Source organism: Silurus aristotelis, assembly GCF_946808225.1.
Source record: "Silurus aristotelis genome assembly, chromosome: 8".
Classification (NCBI taxonomy): Eukaryota; Metazoa; Chordata; class Actinopteri; order Siluriformes; family Siluridae; genus Silurus; species Silurus aristotelis.
In genome coordinates this window covers 10,580,893-10,606,093 of record NC_139581.1, presented here as the reverse complement: position 1 = coordinate 10,606,093, position 25,201 = coordinate 10,580,893, and the positions used below count along the sequence as shown (strand labels likewise).

General features: G+C 37.5%; 1 protein-coding gene across 2 annotated transcripts; it reads right to left on the bottom strand.

Annotated features, from left to right (window-relative positions):
• Positions 1-737: 737 nt before the first annotated feature.
• slc43a2a (solute carrier family 43 member 2a) lies at positions 738-24,806 on the bottom strand. 2 transcript variants are annotated; one of them, XM_083548324.1, is made up of 14 exons: positions 24,647-24,806; positions 22,508-22,706; positions 18,305-18,530; positions 18,129-18,184; positions 17,944-18,020; positions 9,947-10,039; positions 9,181-9,314; positions 8,860-9,062; positions 6,949-7,092; positions 6,102-6,228; positions 5,463-5,595; positions 4,983-5,056; positions 4,774-4,897; positions 738-4,136 (listed from the first exon to the last, which is right to left on the bottom strand). In XM_083548324.1, exons 2-14 carry the CDS (start codon positions 22,665-22,667, stop codon positions 3,981-3,983), a joined length of 1,707 nt encoding a protein of 568 aa, XP_083404450.1. In that variant the 5' UTR covers positions 22,668-22,706; positions 24,647-24,806; the 3' UTR covers positions 738-3,980. The 2 variants fall into 2 exon arrangements, with proteins under 2 accessions (XP_083404450.1, XP_083404451.1); XM_083548325.1 differs by lacking the exon at positions 738-4,136 and adding an exon at positions 4,657-4,709 and having other exon boundaries at positions 4,749-4,897.
• Positions 24,807-25,201: the final 395 nt, after the last annotated feature.

Genomic DNA, 25,201 nt, shown 5'->3' with positions numbered 1-25,201 from the left:
TTCTGTATAGTATTGATGGTTCCTATAGCTGTGTCAGTATAAAGGGAGGTGGTAGTTCAGTGGTTAAGGCTCTGGGTTACTGGTCGGGGGTTCTAGCACCCGTAAAGACAAATTGTCACTCTTGGGCCTCTTGAGCATGGCCCTTAACCCTCTGTGCTCCAGGGGCGCTGTATCATGGCTGACCTGCGCTCTGACTCCGGCCTCCTTACACCAATAGGGTATGCGAAGAAAGAACTTTACAGTGCTGTAAAGTACATGTGAGAAGAATAAAGGTATTAGAGGTTGATTGATTCAAACAGGACACCACTAAAGGCCTAGATGTGAAATGCACGACCTGCCACGCGTTCTCCTGAAGTATCCTTTTACATTTATAGGAAGCAACTCAGGCCTGCTAACACTGAAATACGTTAAAAAAAGAAGTTGCGTTAAAATTAAACTGTAGAGCATCTCTATACTTTTGACCAAGTGTCACTCATTGCATATAGTATTTATTAGTCTTCATTTTCATGTAAGGTGGCAAACATTCTGCAGTTGACTGTATGTAATGCATTTTCCACAATGCAGATAGCTAAGCTGAAAGATAACTTGATATATTTAGGCTAGACTGTTTATTAATAACAACAACTATACCAAAATAAATTATTAATGATAACACCTATACCTACACCATAATAACAAAGCAAAATAACCAAACAATATCTTTGTGAAGTACAGGACAGGCATATGAGAAGACAAAATGATATATGACAATTTAATAGAAAACTGATTTTATATTTATTTATTATTTATTTTTTTTATATAGGTGATTTTTTTTTTTTGGTTAAAACAATGAATTGAAAATTCAACAGGTGCTATATAATGATATACAACAAATTAACCAAAAAGCATATACAGCTTTGAAACAAAATCTTTTACATGTAACAGAAAAAGACTTATAAAAGATTAAACATTTAACAAAGAAGGCTACAATTCAATGAATTACAAAATACAAATTGAGGAAAAACATTGGTGTTTCAGCCGATAGTGTTTTTCACACTTCAGGAGCCCCAAAACATCTTAACTTTATCTGCTTCTATCACTTGTCATTCACTCAAAATCGAAGGGGCAAACAAACATGTAAAAAAACCTACATGTACACATTACATTATGACATATTATGGTTAATAATTAAGGTATGGCAGTAAAAAAGTGCATTTTTTCCCCAGTCTTATGGGACTGGGAGGGGGAGAGGGTAGGTAAAGGTTGCACTCCCACAGCTATTGTGCTGTAATACAGTACTGCATTAATGTGAAATTCCATTTGTAATATCTAAAATGGTTTCCCTGTAAAAACTGTCCAACCAGGACACATAAACCGGTAATCTCATTATAGAGTATATATTTATTCAAAAAGAATCAAATGCAAGGGTGTGAGAAAGATTTAACCTGTTTATCTGAGTGTATTTCGTTTTTACTTACATTTTCACATCACATAATTTTATACAATTTCTTATGGACACGTAAAAATGCTGAAGTAAGCATTTACTGAGAACTGAGAACACTGTTATTTCTGTCCCAGTTGGAGTTGAATTTTTAGGGAAAAACAACAGAAGACTAAATCCTGCGTCTTAGCCTCCTTTGAGCTATATGAATGTTGGACTAAAGAAGAGATACAGCATCATTTTTTTAGCACCTCCCTTTTTGATTATCAAAGTAGATTCAAGTTTAGACGAAATACTTTCAGATGCAAAATGTGACTATGGACATATGATACCCTTTGTACATTAGATACACTAAGCAAAGAATACGTGATAAAATGTTTTCTGTTTAGGATCATTTAGGTCAACAAAGTGACAGTATAACACCTTTGAATACACAAGTGACAACCTAAACAACCCTTTTGTGCGTTAGACTTAGATGGCTATGTATGGAATAGAATTACAGCACACATACACTGTAAATATGAGCAAAGGCAAGCTAAATCCTTTTTGGTTGTCTTTAGCCAACATCATGATGTGTCTCATTTTATCTCTCTCCGTGAACACAAATACAAACTGTCATGAGGTGGAGCAAAACATGAATGAGGTCATGCCACCACATTGGGGGGGAAAAAACATTTAAAGAAGTATTACTAGTCTAATGGTTTTTACCAATCATAAAATAAAATGTATATTGTAAGAACTGTAACAAAAATGTTAACCATGTTGACAAACTGCATAATTCAATACTCAGTGAGTGGACGGGTGGTAACACAGTGACACACTGGTAATCAGGACAATACCTATAGTCAAATAACTATTTAAAATGGTGTCACACATTATTGCTGGTGAAAGTCAGTCTGTTGTGAAATCTGTCTATAAGCCACTCAAAAAAGAAATACTTGAATTTTGTGTAATATGTCTACTGCAACATTCTGTTCATCTGTAATTGAAATATATGGCAAAACATATCACACAGCATGTCAATCTATGATGAACTGCTAATAAACAAATTGGATCAAATCAGATAATAATCAGGTAAGTACTTTTTCCAGAGATAAAATACATGCAGCATGTCTAAGATATGCTTCATTTAGAAAAAGCTGCAGTCTCATGGCCATGCTGTGCTGTGAGTAATAAAGCTGGGCAATATCATTATTGTGATATATTAAAATCATGAGAATCAATGCATCTTCATTATTGCTGTAACTGATTTAATATAAAAAAAAATATTAAATACTAAAATTTTGTATTTGTCTTTAAATATTTCATATGTCTCAAGTGTCTTGCTAAACCTCAGCAAAACTAAATATAATGATATAAAATTAATATTTGAAGATGCCTTTAAATATCGCAATATATTTTTGCCATCTTGCCTGCTTCTAGTGTGTAGCATGCTGCTATATCTAGCCTGATCTGCATTAATAATAATAATAATAATAATAATAATAATAATAATAATAGTAATAATAATAAGATATCAATGCATGAATGTTCACTTAGTCTTTGTTTTTTGTGACAAGATCATTGTAAACACTGGAGGAACTAAAACAGTCAAGTTATGTAACTGAGGTCACAATTACTGCCAATAAAACATTTGAAAACACCTGTAGCAGTCATTTTCTCTGCATGCTGTCCAATGGGAGGATTCATATTTAGTCTTAATACTGTATGTCCATATACTGTATTCCGTAAGTATGAAGAACAGAAAAACAATTCTGAAAAATACACAATAGCTTGTCTTTGTGGAGTTTCTTCTTTACTTTCTTCCTATTTTGCACCCTCTTGATGTGTCAAGCCAGATAGGTAGTGTGTATATGGCCCTTGTGTATTTTCTCCAAGAGTACTATAAGCTCTTTAATAAGCTGTTGATTGTGAGAGGAGAGTCAGTGCAGGTAGCATCACATGTTGTGCCTTGTGATTCACAGTGTTCATCCAGCCCACTAGGAAATACTCCAGGAGAAACAATATTGTTTTGGTATCATCGCAATGGAATTACTCCTCAGTCACATACGTCAGGATCGGAAAACAAGGCAAATATAACAGGGCTTCATCAATTGCTCCTAGTTATAAAAATCATACCTAAAAACAAAGGTATTATTGGCTAACCTGGGTTGCTGTCTGGGTTCATTTGAGAGACAGAGAACTTGGAGAGGGGGCTAGACGGAGTAGGTAGATGCTCATAATCCCTAAGAGAATTCCATCTACACAGCCAACACTATATTTAATTGTAAAGAAACATTTTACAATAATCAGATACTCTTGATTCACCCAGAAAATCTGTTACTGAGACTACAGAGCATGTAAACATGTTTAGGTGGCACACTGTCACATTTTACTGTAACTGCTTTGTCTATATGTCTGTGTTTCTGTTCATGTGTAAAATTAGTGGAATACTGGTGGAGCCGGTAAAGGAAAGAAGATAGCTGAACTACACTTTTGCGACTTTCATTCCTTTCTCCTTTCCTCTCTATTGCCTCCTGGCCCTCAGTTTGATTTGTACCGTTTATAATCGAGTCCATGTTCAGACATAGGCCTGCTGGTCGTTGCCATTCTTAAGACAGATCTTGGGGTCGTCCTCCAGCTCCTTTTGTTGTTTGCGCAGCTGGTTGCCAAAACAAAGCAGGTAACCAGGGAGGCAGAAGCCCAGCATGCTGACACCCAACAGGCCCACATTTACCTGCACACAACATGGTCATCAAACTACTGTTCTCTATTCACTTTGGAGGTGACTCAATTTATAATATAAATAACGTCATAAAAAGACCTGGAATGCAGTGATCACAATCAATATTGCCTTTTGTATTCCCAGAGCTCTATACTCTCATAGTACTAGATTCCCAGAGCAGTATATTTATCTAGGACTATATAACCAGTGCTCTATACAGTCAACCTCCGATAATTTGTGGTTCGATACTAGCAGTTTGGAAAATTCACAGGTTCTCATTTGAAACCTAACTTAACAGCAGGTTGCGGATTATCTTAAAATCCGCAGGAATCCGCAGCGGGACCGAATGTTCAGGAACGTTAGGAATAACATTTTAAACTATGTTTTCAGTAACAAATTTCATAAAATTTTTTAAAACATTATTGTATTAAAGTGACATAATGTCTAGATGAATTCACTAAGGTACCATAGGGGGCTGCTTTAGTTACTGGATAATTCACATGTGTTATTTATATGCTTTATGATTATTAACTACATACAAGCATAACTAAGTCCAAACCTCAAATTTAGGATGGTTAAATATTGTATTAAAACTGATTATTAAAACATGGCACCAGTCTCAAGATGTGTGTGTTGCTGTAGTTCTCACCCAGAGAGGGTCTCCCTGTAATGGGCCCATCATAACCATGAAAAGAGGCTGTTGCAGAAGAGCAAAAAGAGCGCTGATCAGAGACTGCAGTCCTGTCAGACTGCCAAACTGAGAGGAAGGGTACCTGCAGACCAGATAAAACAACAGTCATAAAACTGTTTTCAAATCCACAACAGGAAAATGGTCTGAATCAGTGCTATTGTACTCACACAGCAGCATATAGGCCTCCGACAGCAGAATGGATAAAACCTCTTACGATGGTGTGTAATATAAAAGACAAAATCTATAGAGCAAGCAGAAGCACAAATATCATTTATAGATTCAATGTTACATAAGAACACCTACATATCCAGTGTGTGAACTTTCAGTTTCCAAAAATACTTTCTGTAATGAATAAATGATGAGAACAGGCTGTTCTTTGGTATAGAAAAAATGACAAATTCATCCACAAGGGGTCACTAAATTACTGTACAGCTGCTTTTGAAACAGCTGCAATGACGTCTCTCTCTCTCTCTCTCTCTCTCTCTCTCTCTCTCTCTGTGTGTGTGTGTGTGTGTGTGTGTGTGTGTGTGTGTGTGTGTGTGTGTGTGTGTGTGTGTGTGTGTGTTTGTGTGTGTATCTGCTCTCAGGATGTGTGGTGCAGGCTGGTAATTTTGTGGTAAAAAAATAATGAGTATTGCATTGCTCACCTGCAAAGGCAGGTTTGGGGCCAGACAAGTGACCCCAAAGCCAACCAGGAGCAAGTTTGTGAAGATAAAGGCTCTGGTGGCATTGCTTATCTGCTGAATCTGTCTGTTACGCTTCTTTGGTTGGGTGGGGTCTCTGAGAACAGGAGAGAAATACAGGCAATTTGATTAGACTGACATGACATGGGGTAGCTGCATATCTCAATGCTCTTTACAGTACATGAATGATGTAAAAACATATACACAACATATTATCTAAACATGATAGAATATATTTCTATCAAGCACTTTTGAAATACATCAAAAAAATTTTTATATGATACCAATTGATCTGTGTGTTTCCTATATTTTACTTATATACATTATGTACAGACAATGTCATACATGTGCGTATAAATAGTAAAGTACTCTAAAGTGGGCTCCTTAGATTAAGTATGATTTGAATTTTATCACTCATACATAATATTACATTTGATAACTGAATTACAACTGATAGCTTCCACTTTTTACATATTTAGGAGATAATGTACTAATGTTTAACATAAACATGTCTCTAAGTAAATACTAGCAAATGTGAGATAAAAATAAAACACTTTTTAACCAGCATCTAAAGCAGAAACATGTGAATAGTATCTGACTCACTTGGTGATTTGTTTTTCATTCTTGTCCTCGCACTCTTTCAATCTCCAGTCCATGATGTAACCAATCACTGGAGCAGTCAAGAGACACAGCAGCTGTAGCACACCGAAGATTGATGTGTACGTGCTCACTGAGAAAGGAAGACAGATAAAGAACCATAGTAAGCATCGAATTCTGAAGCATTTATCTGTGGCTATATCAAAATGATATTGACATAAGTGTGGTTGGATAGATTGCGTAGGTAAAGCTAATCGAGGCAGGAGTCTATTTGTGTTTTATATGACAAGGGGAATTAACATCAAAGTTAGGAGGAGGTGGGCGAGCAGGGAGACAGAAGAAAGAATGCATAGACAATTTAGCCTGGAGTCTTACCCACTTCCATCTTTTCCACTGAGAAGGCATTAGAAAGCATGAAAACATGCAGAAAAAGCAGAGAAAACACAAATCTAGAGAAGTTAGGGTATGAAATAACCAGTGGATGAAACAGACCCTCTCTAACATGAACAACACATTACAACTTGAAGTAGTATGCCAATTTGAAAGAACAACAAGCAACAGTAATTACAGGAAAGATTGTAGTCAGACATACATGAGAGAACAGACACAAGTGACTAAAAAGTGCAGTCTGTAATGTGTAGCATTATGTTATGCATGTTGTAGTATCAAATGAATTACAAAACCTATGGGATAACCTTTTTTGCTGATTGACACAACAAGCCAACTGGGTATGATTTTTGTACATAGATTTTAGGTTCATTTTAGTTTTGAATATAAGACATTAGCCACTGTTATTCAATCAATTGGCTGCTGTTGGTGCTAGTCAACAGCATCATACTTTTTTTATACAAACCTGTGCTGAGGTTTCTATCAGTCAAAGACTCCAGGATACTGTTCATAGCTCCCATGTAGAAGATGAGTCGCAGCTGAGTGACACACATGGTGATTAGACTGAGCAGGAAGATGGGGCTGAATACACTGCGCATAAATGACTGTGCTACAGAGAAAGAAAAGAAAAGAAGAATCTTATTAGATCTTTCATTCGAGAATTAATTAAATATGAAATTATATTCCCTTATCTTAAAATCTTTATTTCAGCTTTTAATCCAGTAGCTATGTCTGTGATGTAGAAAATGTTAATTTATCGGCCATACCTGTCAGACGGGGAGAAATGTGTAATTAATTACACCAGCCTCTGTTCAAATAAAAAATAATTCTACAGGTGCTTGGATGGCAAGGTGATGGTTGCATAAACCTTATAGACCATTACAGGCTGGAAAATGTAGCTGTTAATAATTAGCCAGTCTTGGTGCTTTAAACCCACACTAACCGATGAAGAGAGGTGATTTATAATCCTGAACACAGCTGTGGTGACTTTTTATTGCACAGTATTTCAGGAATCTTCCTCACTTTAGGAAATAAAAGCCCTTCGAGAAAACTGACTGAAAGCCTTCATGATACTATGGTAAAGCCTGCTGTAACTAATAAGTGTTATAAAAACATGAGGAGCTAAAGGCCTTAGCTCTAGGATTAGATCAGTATCAGACTATCCTTTAAAAAAACAACTCACCCATTGCTGCTGGCTCTGAGCCTGCCTGCCTGCCTTGCCTCATCTTTTGCCCACCAAAGCTTCTTGTAACACTGTGTAAATTGATTACATGGACCACTTAGCTTGAACGATCCAAATTTGGGACCCCCATTGTGAATTAAAGACCCTCATATCAAATTTTCAAATTTTATTTGTCACATACACATATATACAGAGTATGACATGCAGTGAAATGCTTTGTATGACTGTCCAACATTTAAGCAAAAAAAGGAATAGTATTTAAGTATGAAAAATAAAGTAGATAAATAACAAGTATAAATTATAGAAGATATATGGAAATATATGTATATACATGAATGAGTATGGCAGATATTAGAAGTACAAATTAAAGTGATTTAGTGTGATTGTCCTAAAAGTGTCCATGTGCAGTATGGTGTGGTATAAAGTGGGAAGAAAAAGCTTGCAAAAGTCTGTGTGTCTCACAGTTCAGATTAATTGTATTGTACAGATTTGGGTTAGTGCAGCCAAAAGTGCAGAATGCTCTCTCCATTCCTGAGATGTTCTGCATTGGGATGCGAGGTCTGCTTTCGAGTGAAAGCATTTATAGAACACTTGGTCTCGGACAGCTTGCTGGCCAAAGGCTGTCTGTCTTGTCTGTCTAGACTAATGTGGGCATGAATAAAGCTGTCTGCTCAAAGTAATTTGAAGCTTGACCTGTACTTGTAACAGCATTACCAACTGTTTATATCAAGAATGAAGGATGAAGGACTTGGCTGAAAGTATATGGTTGAGAAAACGTAAAAATGTTGGCAAATATTTTGGCAAAATATCAGAATATAGACAAATGTATCCAATAGTTTTGTTTTCAGGCCTAAAACAGTTTAGTTCTTTCAGCAGATAATTTTGCTTCTTTCTGGAAATAACCAAAAAAAAAAAAAAATTTATAATAATAATAATAATAATAATAATAAACAATTAGCAGAATCTTTTGCATATAGAATAAGACGAATTAATTTTGAATGAGTAAAAAATCACAATATACTAATTTGCCTGTATTTTTATGTGAAATATACGTGTGATATGTGGTTTTATTAAAATAAATTGGGTTAAATCTTGAAACTTCTCATGGAGAAAGCTAGATCTATATTTATCTACTTTTTAAGAAAACACTTTAATCATATCAAGTTAGTAAATATGAATTAATATGACCCTTACAGTCATCTGAAGATTTGCACTGCACATCTAGGTCAACAGTTGACAAGCAGATCTTGTTGCCGTCCTGCGTGGCCAGCATTTTGGGTTGGTTTTTAATGGAGTTCCCCACACTGAGTCTGCGGCCCACAGTAGTCACCTGCCTGTAAAACTGCTTGCCTGTGATTTTATGGTCGAAGCCCAGCCAACTAAACTTGATCTTTACACTAATGGAAAAAAGAAGAAGATAAAAGCCTTCTTAACACATAATTGATGGATGGAACAGACTGAGAGTATTCACTGAAAGATTTGTGGGACTTGTTGAGTTTGCAAGAGATCACATACGTGTAGTCCATATCCTCAGGCCCAGGAAAAGGTTCCAGAGGCCAGTTAAAGAAGCAGTTGATAAAAACAAGGCCAGCACAGGCAGCCCAGACCAACAGGATGGTGATTAAGGCCACACCCAGGTCATAGATCACCTGTGAGTATAATAAATATTGATTTAAGCACACAATAGAGGGTGGTGACATTGCCTTCCTGTATTGATTTATGTTTCTTCTGTCATTCTATAATCATGATATTTTCTCAAAATATCTAAAATACTTCAACATTACAATACAATATCTTCTTCTTCTTCTTTCGGCTTAGGGGTCGCCACAGCGGATCATCCGTCTCCATACCCCTCTGTCCTCTACATCTGCCCTTTTTCAACCCAACTACCTGCAAGTCTTCCTTCACCACATCCATAGCCCAATTTCCACCAGTACCCTGTTGGCTATGAATTTCTCTTTTGTGATCCGCATATTTGATTTGGCACGTTTTACGCTGGATGCCCTTCCTTACGCAACCCTCCCCATTTACCCGGGCTTGGGACCGGCACTAAGAGTGCACTGGCTTGTGAAACACTCAACATTACAATACAATATATTATACCTTAATGATTTGCCTGGACATAAAAGACCTCTAAAAGATGTGATCTGAGGTCACGTCGGGATGGAAAGGCTTACTGCCGGAGTGGCAGCTGCCATGTTGCGTCACCCATGTTACCATTCTTCTGTCGCTAACATGAATTAAACATGACTTAAAACATGAATCAGCTATAGATTTTTACCTTAATGCCTGGAAAAGTGACAGCAGAAGAAGCGTAGGATCCAATCATGAGTGCGATAAAGGTAGAGCGTAGATCTCCAAACATGTTAGGAAGCTGAAACAAACAAGGACAGAATTTATTAACATACACTTTTGTTTATACTGCAAAGAATTAAAATGGTTGAAAAAATCTTCTAATTTCAACCTAAGAAATTTTGCTTATAGTACAACGATTTACCAAAGATTATAATATTTTTTATAAAAAAACATATCCGTTTATAGATACAAGATTAAATGGTGTGGCATGCCACCAAATAGTTTGCAATAATTCAACAGTGGTTTAACAGTGGTTTATGTAAATATTATATCAGTGTGACAGATAAGCAAAACAACATGTGGATGAATGAATGTAGAATGTGTGTGAGAGAGGGAAAGAGGGGGGTGGTGGTGGTGAGGGAGTAAGTAAGGTCTTGCATAAGAGCAGACTCCCTCTGAAGGAACGGGATAGAAGAGATGAGCACAGACTGTTCTGAACTAAACAACTGTCAAGTACCTCCACAGCAAGAAGTGGAAAATAAACAGAACAAATAAGTGAGTGTGTTGAAGTGTTGAAAAACATGCTTTGATTTACACATGCTCTGAGGAAGTTTAAGAATTTGACATATCAATTTCTCAACCAGTCTACCAAACCCAGAAAGTGTCATGGTATACATACTGGTTTACAGTTATTAAAGGCACACTAAAGTTTTTCCAGGAACTCTTCCTCGCCCACCTCATGCTTAGCAGGCAGAAATGAAAGAGCCAACTGGAGCCCAACCCAGACGTCATTCGCTGCCTTTAATTAGAGGAAAGGTCATTCCCTGTCCAGGAAAGGGAAAGCCAAAACATCCAGGATGACACTAGCATAAAAACCCACCCTAGCTCTTTGTCTTACACAGACACACACACAACTCTGTTGTTCCATAGTCAAAGAGGACCTTATGCAGCACAACAGTAACCCACATTAAATGCTTGGCTGTTATTTCTTCTAAAAAAGATTGCAGAGTCCCAATCTGATCAGTAAAACAGGTTTGAGCACATTAACACCACCACACTAATTTAAAACATGAAGAGACTTTTTCAACACCACAATACAAAAAATGTCATTATCTCTCTACATTGACATGAGCACCAGGCTCTACTTCAGTAACAGTTCATCCACATACTCATTAACTATTCCAATGTGTTCCTTAAACAGATATAGAATAGAATAACCTTTTTTTTTAAACAAACATATATACTATATACTTACTGTATGTACACCTGATATTTCCAGCCATTAGTGGGTCTATCCAAAACTGCTACCACAAAGTTGGTGGCACACAATTGTGCAGAATGTCTTTGGATGCAGTAGCATTACATTTTTCCTTCACTTGAACTAGAAGACCCAAACCTTACCCTACATCAGTACCTGAATTTACTAACACCCTTATGGTTGAATGAATACAAATCTTCACAATCACACTACAAAATCTAAAAGTTTGCTGTTTAGCAGTTACATGCCCTGCACACCTTGCACTGCACCAGCATTAGAAGTAGGCAAGTAGGGCAAGTTCGATGATGTGAAGATCAAATGTTCTGTAAAATATCATTGGTAGTTTGTAGCTTTGTTTGAAGCTGAAACTTCAATGTTTGTGTTCAATTAGGATCAAAGGTTAAATGCATCTCTTTTATTGCTCATTTTACAGAAAATTATTTATATTTATAAATATTGCAGGATATGACTCTGCTCTTATGAGGTTGTTCTCATAAGGATGCTTAAACTAAAAATAACACATCAAGAGTTGTTAGAGTAATAGTTTGCTATCTTTTTAAACAGTGTAGAAATTTATTTAACATGCATAATTAGCCAACAACTCTTACATTTACCTTTTACATTTATGGCATTTAGGGGACGCCCTTATCCAGGGCAACTTACAACTGAGCAGGGGAGGGTTAAGGGCCTCAATCAAGGGCCCAGCAATGACAGCTTGGTGATGGTGGTAAGATTTGAACTTGTGACCTTCCGATCCAAAGTCCAATGATTTAAAGCACTGAGCTACAAACTCCACCTCTCAAATATATCAGTGATATACTGTATGATCATTTGCTATATAAAAAGAAAAAATTTCCTGTCACATTGAATAGGTGTACACATGCTCATCAGCTCTCTCTTCAAACAAAATGCACAGATGGAACAAGAAAAAATCAATAAAGCTTGTATTTTGTAAATGGAAATGGGTTTGTGTAAAAGAAATGTCAATGCCTGCCCACTTCACTTCTTTACAATAATTTACCAAAAAATTTTTTTTTTACTTCTACTCACACAGGGGGAATTCTGAGGAGAAGGACAGAAAAGAATGAGTCATAGACACAAAACAGTAGCGTGGCTCTCACACTTATCACATAAAACTGGAACCACAAAGAGGGTAATGAAATGAACACAGAAGTGAAAACCATACTGGAGCAAACCGAACAGAGTCAGATCATAAAACGAGATGTTCCATCACAAGAGTCTCGTGTCTATGTGCTGATAGCAGAAAACAGCATTTAAGGAAGCACAGTAGACAAATAAAAAGTCGGTCAAAACAGCACCAGTGTGCACCCGATGATCCAAACAGTGAACGAATAAACATGACCTTCAGATCTGTGCCAGACTGAGAGTATGATATGAATGTCTCTGGTAAATAGCACTGTTGTGTCTTGTTTACAAGCTGGTCTCAGTTTCGCCATGTGTGTCTATGTGTCTGGAACTATTATTACTCATCAATCTTATTTTTATGTGCCAACACCACCTTCCCTCCTAAGCCCGACCCTTCCCTGACGCATTAATCCTCTCTTCAAACCTGTTTTGTTAAACTCTGCACATGAACCAACATGATGAAAAATACTAAAACTTCCTTTCAGACTGAACCCCCCACACACACACACACACACACACACACACACACACACACACACACACACACAAACACACATGCTCATTGCAGTTAGTACATCATGTGCTGAGTAAGCTGATATAAACTCAGAAAGAAAAAGACAGAAAGATATAGAGGGTAAAAACAGAATGAATAAAATGGTTATATGTATAAAGCAGCTAAGCAGAAACGTAAATACTTGTAAATACTTTCAAAATTTGCACAATTAAAACTAGTCACTCATTTACTAATTACAGAATTTTTCCTGCTGTGATTCAAATTTCCAAAGCACATGAAAATGAGTATTAACAAGGAAGTTCCATGTCAGAAAGCAAGACACTTCTGCAGAATCCCCAGACTTTGATCAGCGGTGTAAAACTAACAGTTATTTCAAGTAGCAGGGGTGTGCTTCCTAGAACCTGGCAGCTGCAACAGCTACAATTACAAACTGAACTGTTCCACAGCATGATCTGACATACACTTTCTTTCATCCCCTAGTCTTACACAGAGAGTGGCAAAAGTACAGACACTCATGTTTTTAAAATACTCTGTTAAAAGTCGAAGTACTGACTAAAATTTTTTACTCAAGGTAAACTAAAGAAGTATGAGCTCTGACATGTACTTAAGTAAAAAGTAGCCTACTCTTACTAACTGGGAACTGGACCTTACATCATATTAATATTAGGGCTGTCAATCAATTTAAATATTTAATCATGATTAATCGCACGATTGTTGAGTTAACTCACGATTAATCGCAAATTTAATCGCACATTTTTATGTGTTCTGATCTATACTATCTGTGGAGTTATTTATTTATTTAGAAAGGACGTCATCAATAAACGTGTGTTGCGTAAAAGTTTTTAAATCCGCCTCTTTTAAAAAAATGGTCAAACAAAAATATGTGCTGCATTAATCACGCGTTCATAACATTTGTGCCGTTAAAACATTTAATTTGCATTAACGCGTTATCAATGTGTTAATTTTTATAGCCCTAATTAATATATTAATACAAAACTAATTAAAAATTGTGTTACCTAATGAATGTATCCAGACTGAAAATCCACCATATCCAACACAAGCAGAGAAAAGATGATGATCATGAATGTCTCTGTACTCAGTCATGTTTACATCGCTGACTTCCTCTGTCTCATCCACATTAACCCCATACTTCTTGTTGCCTTCTTCCTTGCTCATTGTTATCTTCATAAACTAGCTTACGTCTGTGATGTGTGAGAGCTAGGAAATAATACACCAGTGGTAGATTGAAAAAGCCGTGCAATGACAGGAAAAAGGTTGATGAGCTGAAAACATAATAATAAAAATGTTTTAAAAAAAAAAAAACACACTGAACACTTGAACACTAAAATATATATATATATATATATATATATATATATATATATATATATATATATATATATATATATATATATATATATATATACAGTGAGGAAAATAAGTATTTGAACACCCTGCTATTTTGCAAGTTCTCCCACTTAGAAATCATGGAGGGGTCTGAAATTGTCATCGTAGGTGCATGTCCACTGTGAGAGACATGATCTAAAAAAAAAAATCCAGAAATCGCAATATATGATTTTTAATCTATTTATTTGTATGATACAGCTGCAATTAAGTATTTGAACACCTGTCTATCAGCTAGAATTCTGACCCTCAAAGACCTGTTAGTCTGCCTTTAAAATGTCCACCTCCACTACATTTATTATCCTAAATTAGATGCACCTGTTTGAGGTCGTTAGCTGCATAAAGACACCTGTCCACCCCATACAATCAGTAAGAATCCAACTACTAACATGGCCAAGACCAAAGAGCTGTCCAAAGACACTAGAGACAAAATTGTACACCTCCACAAGGCTGGAAAGGGCTACGGGGAAACTGCCAAGCAGCTTGGTGAAAAAAGGTCCACTGTTGGAGCAATCATTAGAAAATGGAAGAAGCTAAACATGACTGTCAATCTCCCTCGGACTGGGGCTCCATGCAAGATCTCACCTTGTGGGGTCTCAATGATCCTAAGGAAGGTGAGAAATCAGCCCAGAACTACACGGGAGGAGCTGGTCAATGACCTGAAAAGAGCTGGGACCACCGTTTACAAGGTTACTGTTGGTAATACACTAAGACGTCATGGTTTGAAATCATGCATGGCACGGAAGGTTCCCCTGCTTAAACCAGCACATGTCCAGGCACGTCTTAAGTTTGCCAATGACCATTTGGATGATCCAGAGGAGTCATGGGAGAAAGTCATGTGGTCAGATGAGACCAAAATGGAACTTTTAGGTCATAATTCCACTAAACGTGTTTGGAGGAAGAAAAATGATGAGTACAATCCCAAAAACCATCCCTACTGTGAAGCATGGGGGTGGTAGCATCATGCTTTGGGGGTGTTTTTCTGCACATGGGACAGGGCGACTGCACTGTATTAAGGAGAGGATGACCGGGGCCATGTATTGCGAGATTTTGGGGAAAAAACTCCTACCCTCAGTTAGAGCATTGAAGATGGGTCGAGGCTGGGTCTTCCAACATGACAATGACCGGAAGCACACAGCCAGGATAACCAAGGAGTGGCTCTGTAAGAGGCATATCAAAGTTCTGGCGTGGCCTAGCCAGTCTCCAGACCTAAACCCAACAGAGAATCTTTGGAGGGAGCTCAAACTCCGTGTTTCTCAGCGACAGGCCAGAAACCTGACTGATCTAGAGAAGATCTGTGTGGAGGAGTGGGCCAAAATCCCTCCTGCAGTGTGTGAAAACCTGGTAAAAAACTACAGGAAACGTTTGACCTCTGTAATTGCAAACAAAGGCTACTGTACCAAATATTAACATTGACTTTCTTAGGTGTTCAAATACTTATTTGCAGCTGTATTTTACAAATAAATAGTTAAAAAATCATACATTGTGATTTCTGGATTTTTTTTTTTAGATTATGTCTCTCACAGTGGACATGCACCTACGATGACAATTTCAGACCCCTCCATGATTTCTAAGTGGGAGAACTTGCAAAAAAGCAGCGTGTTCAAATACTTATTTTTCTCACTGTATATATATATATATATATATATATATATATATATATATATATATATATATATATATATATATATATATATATATATATATATATATATATAAACACACATGTATGACTGTAAGAGTGGAACACTGCTTGGTTGTCTGTATCATTCCTTACGTGCACAACTGCAGCAGAGAACACTTTGTTCATCCTAACAAAAAATCAAACTGATGTCTTTTTTTGGTCCTTGCTTGGAGCTTAGATCTGATGCACAGGGCAGATAAAAGCAGAACACAGGAAAGGAAACTACTAGGGCTTAACAGATAGTCAGATGAATATCTTACATATCTCTACCCATGAAAGTAGAAGAGGTTTCCCAAAGGTTATGTGGTGATAATGATATCCAGACCTGCAGTAACTACAGGGGAATAATGTTGATCAGTCACATTATTAAGTTATCGGAAAGAGTAGTGGAAGCCAGGCTGAGGGAAGAGGTGACCATCTGTGAACAACAGTATGGTTTCATGTTGAGAAAGGGCACCACAGATTAAATATTTGCTTTGAGAATGTTGATGGAGAAGTATAGAAAAGGTCAGAAGGAGTTGTATTGTGTGTTTGTGGATTTAGAGAAAACGTACAACACAGTGGAGAGAGAATTTGTGGTAATGTATGAGGAAGTCAAGTGTGTCAGAGAAGTATGTGAGAGTGGTGCAGGACATGTATGAGGACAGTGTGACAGCAGTGAAGTGTGCAGTAGGAACGAAAGACTGGTTTTAAGGTGGAGGTGGGACTGCTTCAAGGATCAGCTCTGAGCCCTTTCCTGTTTGCAGTGGTGATGGACAGGTTGACGGACGAGGTCAGACAGGAGTCTCCGTGGACTATGATGTTTGCAGATGATATTGTTATTTGTGGTGAGAGTAAGGAGCAAGTTGAGAAGAGCCTGGAGAGGTGAAGGTACATGCTGAAGAGAGAAGGGGACTGAAAGTCATTAGGAGTAAGACAGAGTACACGTGTGTAAATGAGAGGAAGGGCAGTAGAGTGGTGTGGTCACAAGGAGAAGTGGTGGTGAAGGTGGAGGAGTTCAGGTACCTGGGGTCAACAGTGCATGTTGTATGGTTTATAGACAGGAGGTGGAGCTGGAGGAGGCAGAGCAGAAGATGCTAAGATTTTCATTGGCAGTGGCGAGGATGGACAGGATTGAAAATTAGTTTATTAGAGGGAGACTTAGTGAGAGAGGCCCGATTGAGATGGTTTGGACATGTGCAGAGAAGGGACATGGGGTATTTCAGTAGCCGGACGGTAAGAAACACCTGCAGCTAATGAGACTTATCAGTGCACTCTGTTTCAATCCGGTGTAGCTATTAAAGTGGAGCAAGACACCAGCCTCTGGGAAGACAGCCACTAAGCAGAGGCCAAGGAAAGGTCGCCAAACGGTGACTAAGTGCAGGCGGGCGCCGGAGAAAGACGTGCCAGTCCGCGAGGAAACCTGGCCGGGCGCTAGAAGTGGAAAGCGTGCTGATCTGCGAGTGAGACCAGCAGACGCCGGAGAAAGGCGGGGTGATCTGGCAGACGTCAAGATGGAGGCATCCTGAACTGCGAGTGTGTGGGTGAGCCCTGGCATGAGTACTGGAAAGAAAAGTGTTGGAATGAAAACAAAAGTAAATAAAGAAAGCTCTGCTTGGTAAGCTTTTGTCTGTCTCTCTTTCTTCAAAGGCGGAACCAGTTAGTGTGTTGCAGTTGCAATAAATTTTATGAATAAATTGTAATATTGCCTCTTACATCTACCTTGAAATGGACAGTAAACGTTCTACTCTATTGAGGTAATCAGGTAGTAAAGCAAATCTACCTAGAGACATCATCAGAACAACCATGTTTGCCCAATCAGTGGTCTGCACAATGTTCAGCTCCATGTGCTTATATGATACCTGGGTAAAAACAGTATTCTAATTCAACACAGGTACTGTAGGAACATGTGATGACTGTGGAATTCAGTGTGGAATCACAGCTGTTTAGCTGTGCCACCTGGGAGAGAAGAAAAACCTAATATATAGTGAGACTCACTGTTAGAGAGGTGAAGGTCATGCACATGCCCCCAAACCCGTTCATGGCTAGAGCAAAAAAGATCAGGATTGAGAGATCTGCAGAGACACACAAACACAGTATTAGATTAAACAACCAAACATAGATTTAGGTATGTGTTCAAAGCAGTAACTAACTTTTCAACCAAGCAAGGTTCCTGAACTTACCTCTTGGATTACTGGCTCCATAAGCAATTAGGATACAGGAAAGGGCAAAGCTAGCACTGCAATCACAGAGAGCGTACATTAAAAAAGTTCTTACATTACAGGAGTTTATGATAAAGATTTTTGTCTTACATACTACTACTATAACCAGTTTAATAGCGCTAGTCCAATTTTCTTACCTGCCAAGCAAGCGAAGTTTGCGTGGCCCATATTTGTCCATGATGATACCCAGCGGTAAGGTAATGGCACTCAGAAGGAAGGAACCAATGGTGAAGGCCAGATTAAGCATCTCATCCTGCTCTTTACATATGGGCCAGCCATTCATATGCAACTCTTCAGTTTTGTTTGCTGGGTTTACTGTGGCTCTCTCACTCTGTTCAGACACATTCTGCATTGTATTGTTTTCTAAAAAAGTACAACAAAAGTGATCAAATCATTAACCTAGTAAAACCAGACAATCATCAGTCATGTATTGTATTTTAATGGCAGTGTATCATGTTATAATAGTTGCATGTGTTTTATTATAATATGCATATGACTTCAGACTAGTTTGTCTGATAATTTGGATTCACAATAAAAGCTTTATGCTTACATCCAACTGCCTTCACTTTGTAACAGTCATTGTTAAGGTCAATATGAAAGCAACCTTGTTTTGAATTGTTTTATTGAAATAAAACGGAACAGAACTATTTGCATACTTTATCTAATCAATAAAAATGGTTAACAGAGTTACAACCCCAATGATCGTAAAAGTAAACGTATTTTACTCATTTATTTTTTACAGCCAAATCTTATGCAGATACCAAAAATCATACATCTGGAACCTTTCATACTGGGATTGGTGATCAGTGGGAAAGCATTTTGTGCAATAAAATTGTTGCCTTATCTAGAGCTAAATTCTAAACAAAAAACTTAACAGGAACCCATGTTCAGGGCCGGGTATCCTCTGCCTCTCTCCCTTTTGCACTGTGAGTGCTTGGGTGTGAGTGTGTGTGCAGGTCCATGGTGAAACAGTGGCCAGGAAACAGGCAGAAAGGTCAAGCCAAAAGCCACAGCCTCACACAAAGTAAACAACTTGCCGAATTAAAAGGACTGAGCTCCTTCCTAAAATGTCTCTTTAATCCCTACACTAAAGTTTAGTTTAAAACCTCCAGGCTTACTTATATTGCTATATGATTCTCTGAACTTGACTTGTTTTGACTAGTGGGTAATCACACACTGGCTGAGAAACACGTTCTCCTTAGCAATATTCCACAAAGTGCACTTCTTGCAACACAGTGGAATGTGAGATGACTCAACAGTCTTGAGAAAAGTATACTAATATGACTGAACTAAAGTGTAGACAAGGAGGGCACCTGTTTATTCAGTGTGTGGGTGTGGGTCATGATCGTGCAAATGTAAGACACAGAATGTGTTTGTATTTTCTGGAATTAAAGACTTTGTGACTGACAGACAAAGGAGACACGCTTGGTAAGCAAGACTGACTTGCAACAGTACATAGATGATGCCTCATGAGAACAAACAGCAGCTGGGCTTCAGTGCCTCTCAATGAGTAAAAAAGAAGCCCTTAGTGGCATCATGTCAATAGCAGAAATTGGCTTGTGTAACAGTCAACGATCTCATAACCAAACTGGTTCTGGTTTGAGCACACATAATAATTCACTTCCCTCTTTGGATAGAGACAGTAGGAAGTGAGAAAAGCTGATTATGCACTGCAGAACCTGGTTTAGCTGATCTCAAGACTATATGAAAGTTGATTCTTTGCCTGCTATGCAGCCTCAGAATAAGACTCACATGTCATGTGCTCAATGAGGTAAACCAAGCTGCTGAAAAGGGAAGGGGGAGGATTCATGTGTGACAACGGATTATCATCCAAATGAGGAGTTTGCCACAAATCTTTGCTGCATCAGGTCATGTGAAAGACAATGAGTCCAAAATCACTGACACAATCACGGAAACTAAACACAAGCATTTTAAACTAGACTTAAGCTTTATATTGTTTATAGAACTGTGGTGAGACCTGCTATGTTGTATGGTTTAGAGACAGTGGCATTAAGTAAAAAACAGGAGGTGGAGCTGGAGGTAGCAGAGCTGAAGATGTTGAGGTTTTCGTTGGGAGTGACGAGGATGGACAGGTTTAAAGTTTATTAGAGGGACAACGCATGTAGGACGTTTTGGAGACAAGATGAGGGAGGCCCGATTGAGATGGTTTGGACATGTGCAGAGGAGGGACATGGCGTATGTTGTTAGGAGAATGTTGAGGATGGAGCCACCAGAAGGGAAGAAAAGAGGAAGGCCAAAGAGGAGGTTCATGGATGTGGTGAGGGAAGACATGCAGGTAGTTGCCATGAAAAAGGCAGATGTAGAAGACAGGGGGGTATGGAGAAGGGTGATCCGCTGTGGCGACCCCTGATGGGAGAAGCCGAAAGAAGAAGAAGAAGACTTAAGCTGTATATTGTAGGGACAAATGCTGAAAAGCTGAATTTTGAGATTACTTAACTGTTTGAATGTAATACTAGGTTTAATTTGTGTGTTTTCATAGGAAAAAAAGGGTCAATATATGAAATGATATAAACATAAAACAATTAATCAAACCTTCTAACTAGTCAGAACTAAAAATTCACTACTGTGGTCTAAAATTGTTAATATGTATGGGACCAGTAACTAGTGAACGAATGAATAGTTAAAAGACTATCTATATCATTGTGAGCATTATATTAGCTATTTTCAATAACAAATCATCTTGCAAATAACCAGTTACAGGAAAAGAACATTTGAGTGTAGGCTATAAATTTGACACATTGACATTGACCCCTGACATGACACCATGACTATGGCTATTAGCTGAGTGATACTGTAATGTCAACGTGACACTAAAATGTCAGCCAAAAAAATGGGGTGAGATTTGTTTTTTCATGAGAACAAAATGCACAGCAATGGTTGTAATCCATCTCTAAGAGAATGCAGTAGCAAAAACTGCTGTTTCAGTAAAACACCTCCACTTCCTAGAATAAGAAAGCAGTTCTTAGGAAGGAGAACATGGATAATGAGGTCATTAATCTTCAAGAGGGACGAACAGCTCTAACAACTACAGACCTGCAGGTAGCAAAGAACAAAGTCTTTCAAAGTAAAAACAGGGTGGATTATTAGATTACAAGAATTAAAAAAAAAAAAAGTAAATGATCAAAGAATTGTATAATATTCATTTATGTTTTTTTATAATGTGGATAAGCAATGTTCATAAATCATGATAACTACATGGATTATATTATAAATATTGTAATGTATAAATATACATGTATAGCACAATATGTACCAAAACAAGATTTCCTCTCAGTGGATAAAAACGTAATGTACCAGATGCACTGAACAAATACTGCATATGAACACAAACACAGATCATAAATGGTATGACTCCAAATAAATTAATGATGATCCACAAATACTGGTCTGTGTCACAGAGCGGTTCAATAAACTGCCACATAAGTATTGTCTTCACTACCTCAAGAACACTCGTTCAGCTACCCATGAAACCCAAAAATAGTATCCAGATCACTTATTTGGTTTGTTGTGAAAAAGACATAATAGGGCAGAGGTAAATCATCAGTATTGACTGTCTTATTAATCTACACGTTTGCAGCTGCATAGAGTATCATTACTACACCATACTGTGCCAAAAAGCTTGTGCTTTATTGATGTGGTTTCTCTTTCCAGATTTGGTTTGTGGGTAAGCAAACAATCGTCAAAAGTTTTAAATACTTTTTAATTTTTATTTAACTGTAATTTGAGAAAATAAGCAAATCCAAAGCAGATGGCTACAGCAAAACCTGAAAATGTAAATCCAGCCTACTCAGCAGTGATTATTATGCAAGGTACATTGTATCTTGGAGATTTTGTCTTACCTTTAATGTAATTGATTATGTGGAAATGTTATGTTGCATTAAAAATCAAGCTGTGATGTGATTATTACAATTAACAATGCTGTTTCAGGCTAAGATAAGGTGCAGCACTTTAAAAATAGTGGAGCGTTGAAGTTGTAATTTTTGAGAATTAAAATCTTAGTCAAAGAAACTGACGGAAATCCCAGTCCAACTAATATTTTTAACTGATTATGTTTGTGCTGTATTATATTATACTCTATATTATATGAGCTATTATATTAGTTTATTCTCATTTCTGCTACGTCAACTGTAGAGGGAAAAATAATAAATTGATGCAAGCAGGCTCCTACTTTTAAACTGATCCCTTGGTGGGTTTCTTTGTTGTCAGATGTGGCCTAATGCTCCATATTACACACATTTAGACACACGCTTGTGAGTCATGCTAATAACCTAACCAAAATGTATTAGTCATGTTTATAGCCTCACAACAACCATTCCTACCTGGTCCATTGCAGAGGAAGGAGTAGAAGCCCTCTGATTTTAGCATGATGAGTAAAGAGCCCCATCCCAACAGTACAGCAGAGAAGAGCAGACTCTCAATCACCGCTGTTACTGCCATCCACCAGCGGCGTGAGAAAGCTGTGGCCAGTGAGGGGGCCATGTTGAACACTGCGATTCTGCAAAGCTTTGATGATTACGTCTGGAAAAACAACATGTTATTAAAATCAAGGGCCCGAAATATAAATCTTGTTAAACAGCATGTGTCATGACTTACAGAACAGCATAATTAATCTAATACATATGTCAATATGCTGCTGAAATCCATTTGCTCCCCACCCATCACCATTAGAAAAAAAATACCTGTAAATCTAGGCATTATTTCTTGACAAAATGTACATTAACAAAATGCATATAATCAACACAATCATAATCACAATCATCAGTCCTAATTGTTAATTTACTTGAATTGAGTCAAGTTCAATCCTAATTTTAATTAATAAAAAAGACGAGTAATTATATCGATTAGATTATATAGATTTGTGTTTTTTAAAGTGCTGTTATATGATAAAGCTGAAACATGGTAACTGGCTTAGGTCGATTGGGGGGGGGGGGGGGCCTCTCTTCAAATATAATAATAATAATAATAATAATAATAATAATAATAATAATAATAATAATATAGTTCAAATTTAATTTAATTTAATTTGCTTCCTGCTTAGTTCTTAGACAGTCTTTGTTTACCCTCAAAAATACATCTTAAATCTTAGCTGTATGTTTTAATTCCTGATGGTATATTCTTATTAATATTTTCATTTCTTATGTATATCGTGCCATGTGGTTAAAACCTAGTTTTTGAACATTTTAACCTACTTCTTTGTTCCACTTCCCAACAAAAACAGCTCATAAACAGAAAACAGCTGAGCCCTAAAATGCTGCTGAAGATGAAGCCCCGCCCATAGGGTTTACGATTGGAGGGCGATTTTCCTGCTTGACTGTCATTGGCTAAACAAGAACACTTGAGCAACAGAAACTCCATGTGAAACCAAGATCTAGCCGGTTTGAACCAGCGCGGTACGATACAGTGTGATGTTAATAATAATGCTCATAAATATAACTGTACAGACTCGATAAACTATCAACAGCATCGTTTATTCTATCAGCAAATAAAAAAATACAAATTAATAAACAGTTTTCTGATTGGAGCGGAAGGTTGGTAGATACTGCCATTTACATAAAAGGTGTTTATTATGTATGTGCATATATAAGATGGATGAGCATGGATTTTTTTCGAGAAAATCAGGGGGAAAATCCCTGGCTTGCATTGCGGGATGAATGTTGAATGCGGTATCCTGCGGAAATGATCAGCTCTGAAACTGGTCTGAACTGGACAGAGTAATGAGCGCCTCCGCCTGGAAGCCCCCTCCCCACACCATGTGTATGTGAATACATGAAGAACTGTTTGCACTGAGGACCGACTCTGTGCACTTCCTGCATCCAGCTCTTCTCCCCCGTCCTTTGTTAAATTTGTCATACAGTTTATTTCAATATTGCTTTCGAGAAAAGCGTTTCTGCAATGGATTTGCTCATGCACTACAGATCTTGATGCTTCATCACATCCTTTCCTCCATGCCTTGTTTTCTCTAATGTCATGTAGGATCTCCAAGTAAACATATGCAATGGTGTAATTCTTACCCTGGACGAAAACAACCTAAATATAGACTATGGATGCATTAATGGTTTGTTTTTTCTATATATTACTGTATATTTCAGTATTAGATTGATTGCCAGCATAAAATGCATGTACAGGTTATTTAATTTTCGCCTCTAACAGTTACAGGGGTTGTAAATACATATAAATAATCTTGCATGATGCATTTGGAAGCTGTCATCACCATCAGTGTAAGGTATTATTAAAACCTTTGGTATGTTGCTCATCATAAACAAGGGTGCTCAGCCCTGCAGTGTTGGCAATAACACAATAAAATACTAACATCTGAGATTTTGTCCTTCTCTATATTTGTGTGCTACAGAAAATGACCACAGTATGGTCCTGATTATGTACTTACAGTCTATAAACATCAGTTTATTATAAGACTATAACTTGATGCAGAGCATCCCTACAATAAACAAAAGTCATACCTGCTTATCAGGGTTCTTCACCAAAATTTGGCTTTTTGCCGACCCGGCAGCACCAACCAAGTAAATGTTCCTCTGACTATTTTTCGGCTTCTTTGCATCTATACATTTTTACCATAAGCGGTTCCTGTTTTTATCTTTGCACTGCTTGCTTCATAAACAAGACAACTTCCCGATTGGCTGTTTGCTGAGCTAGAGCTGAGCGCAAGCCAATCAGGAGCGTGGACTTATGAATATGTAATAAGATATTGTATTTTGTTCTCTGTGTACCATGTAAGACCAGTCTTTCCGTGAATCACAGGCGTTTTTCTGGGTATAAAGGCGATTTTTGAAGTTGGGCAACAAGGAGTCTGAGATCAGTATGTCAGACAAATCAAAATAAATTAATGCATCATCAGTTATTGCTCAGTATTTGTATTTTTTTATTTTTATTTTTTTACAATAATTCAGGAAAATATTTCCGCCTTGGATTTATAAGCAAATGTAACAGAAGGATGTGCTGCAATAATAAAAAGTCATCATGCAGCCTTGTATTTATAGTCTAAAACAATTTTCTAA

Bases quoted from the DNA above. Each gene is read 5' to 3' on its own strand.
- slc43a2a (XM_083548324.1), bottom strand. From the start codon at position 22,667: ATGGCCCCCTCACTGGCCACAGCTTTCTCACGCCGCTGGTGGATGGCA. The intron at 10,040-17,943 runs GTGAGTCTCACT...TGTTTGTTTCAG, and splicing joins TGACCTTCACCTCTCTAACA to CTTCCTAACATGTTTGGAGA. The intron at 5,596-6,101 runs GTGAGTCAGATA...TCCTGTTCTCAG, and splicing joins AATGAAAAACAAATCACCAA to AGACCCCACCCAACCAAAGA.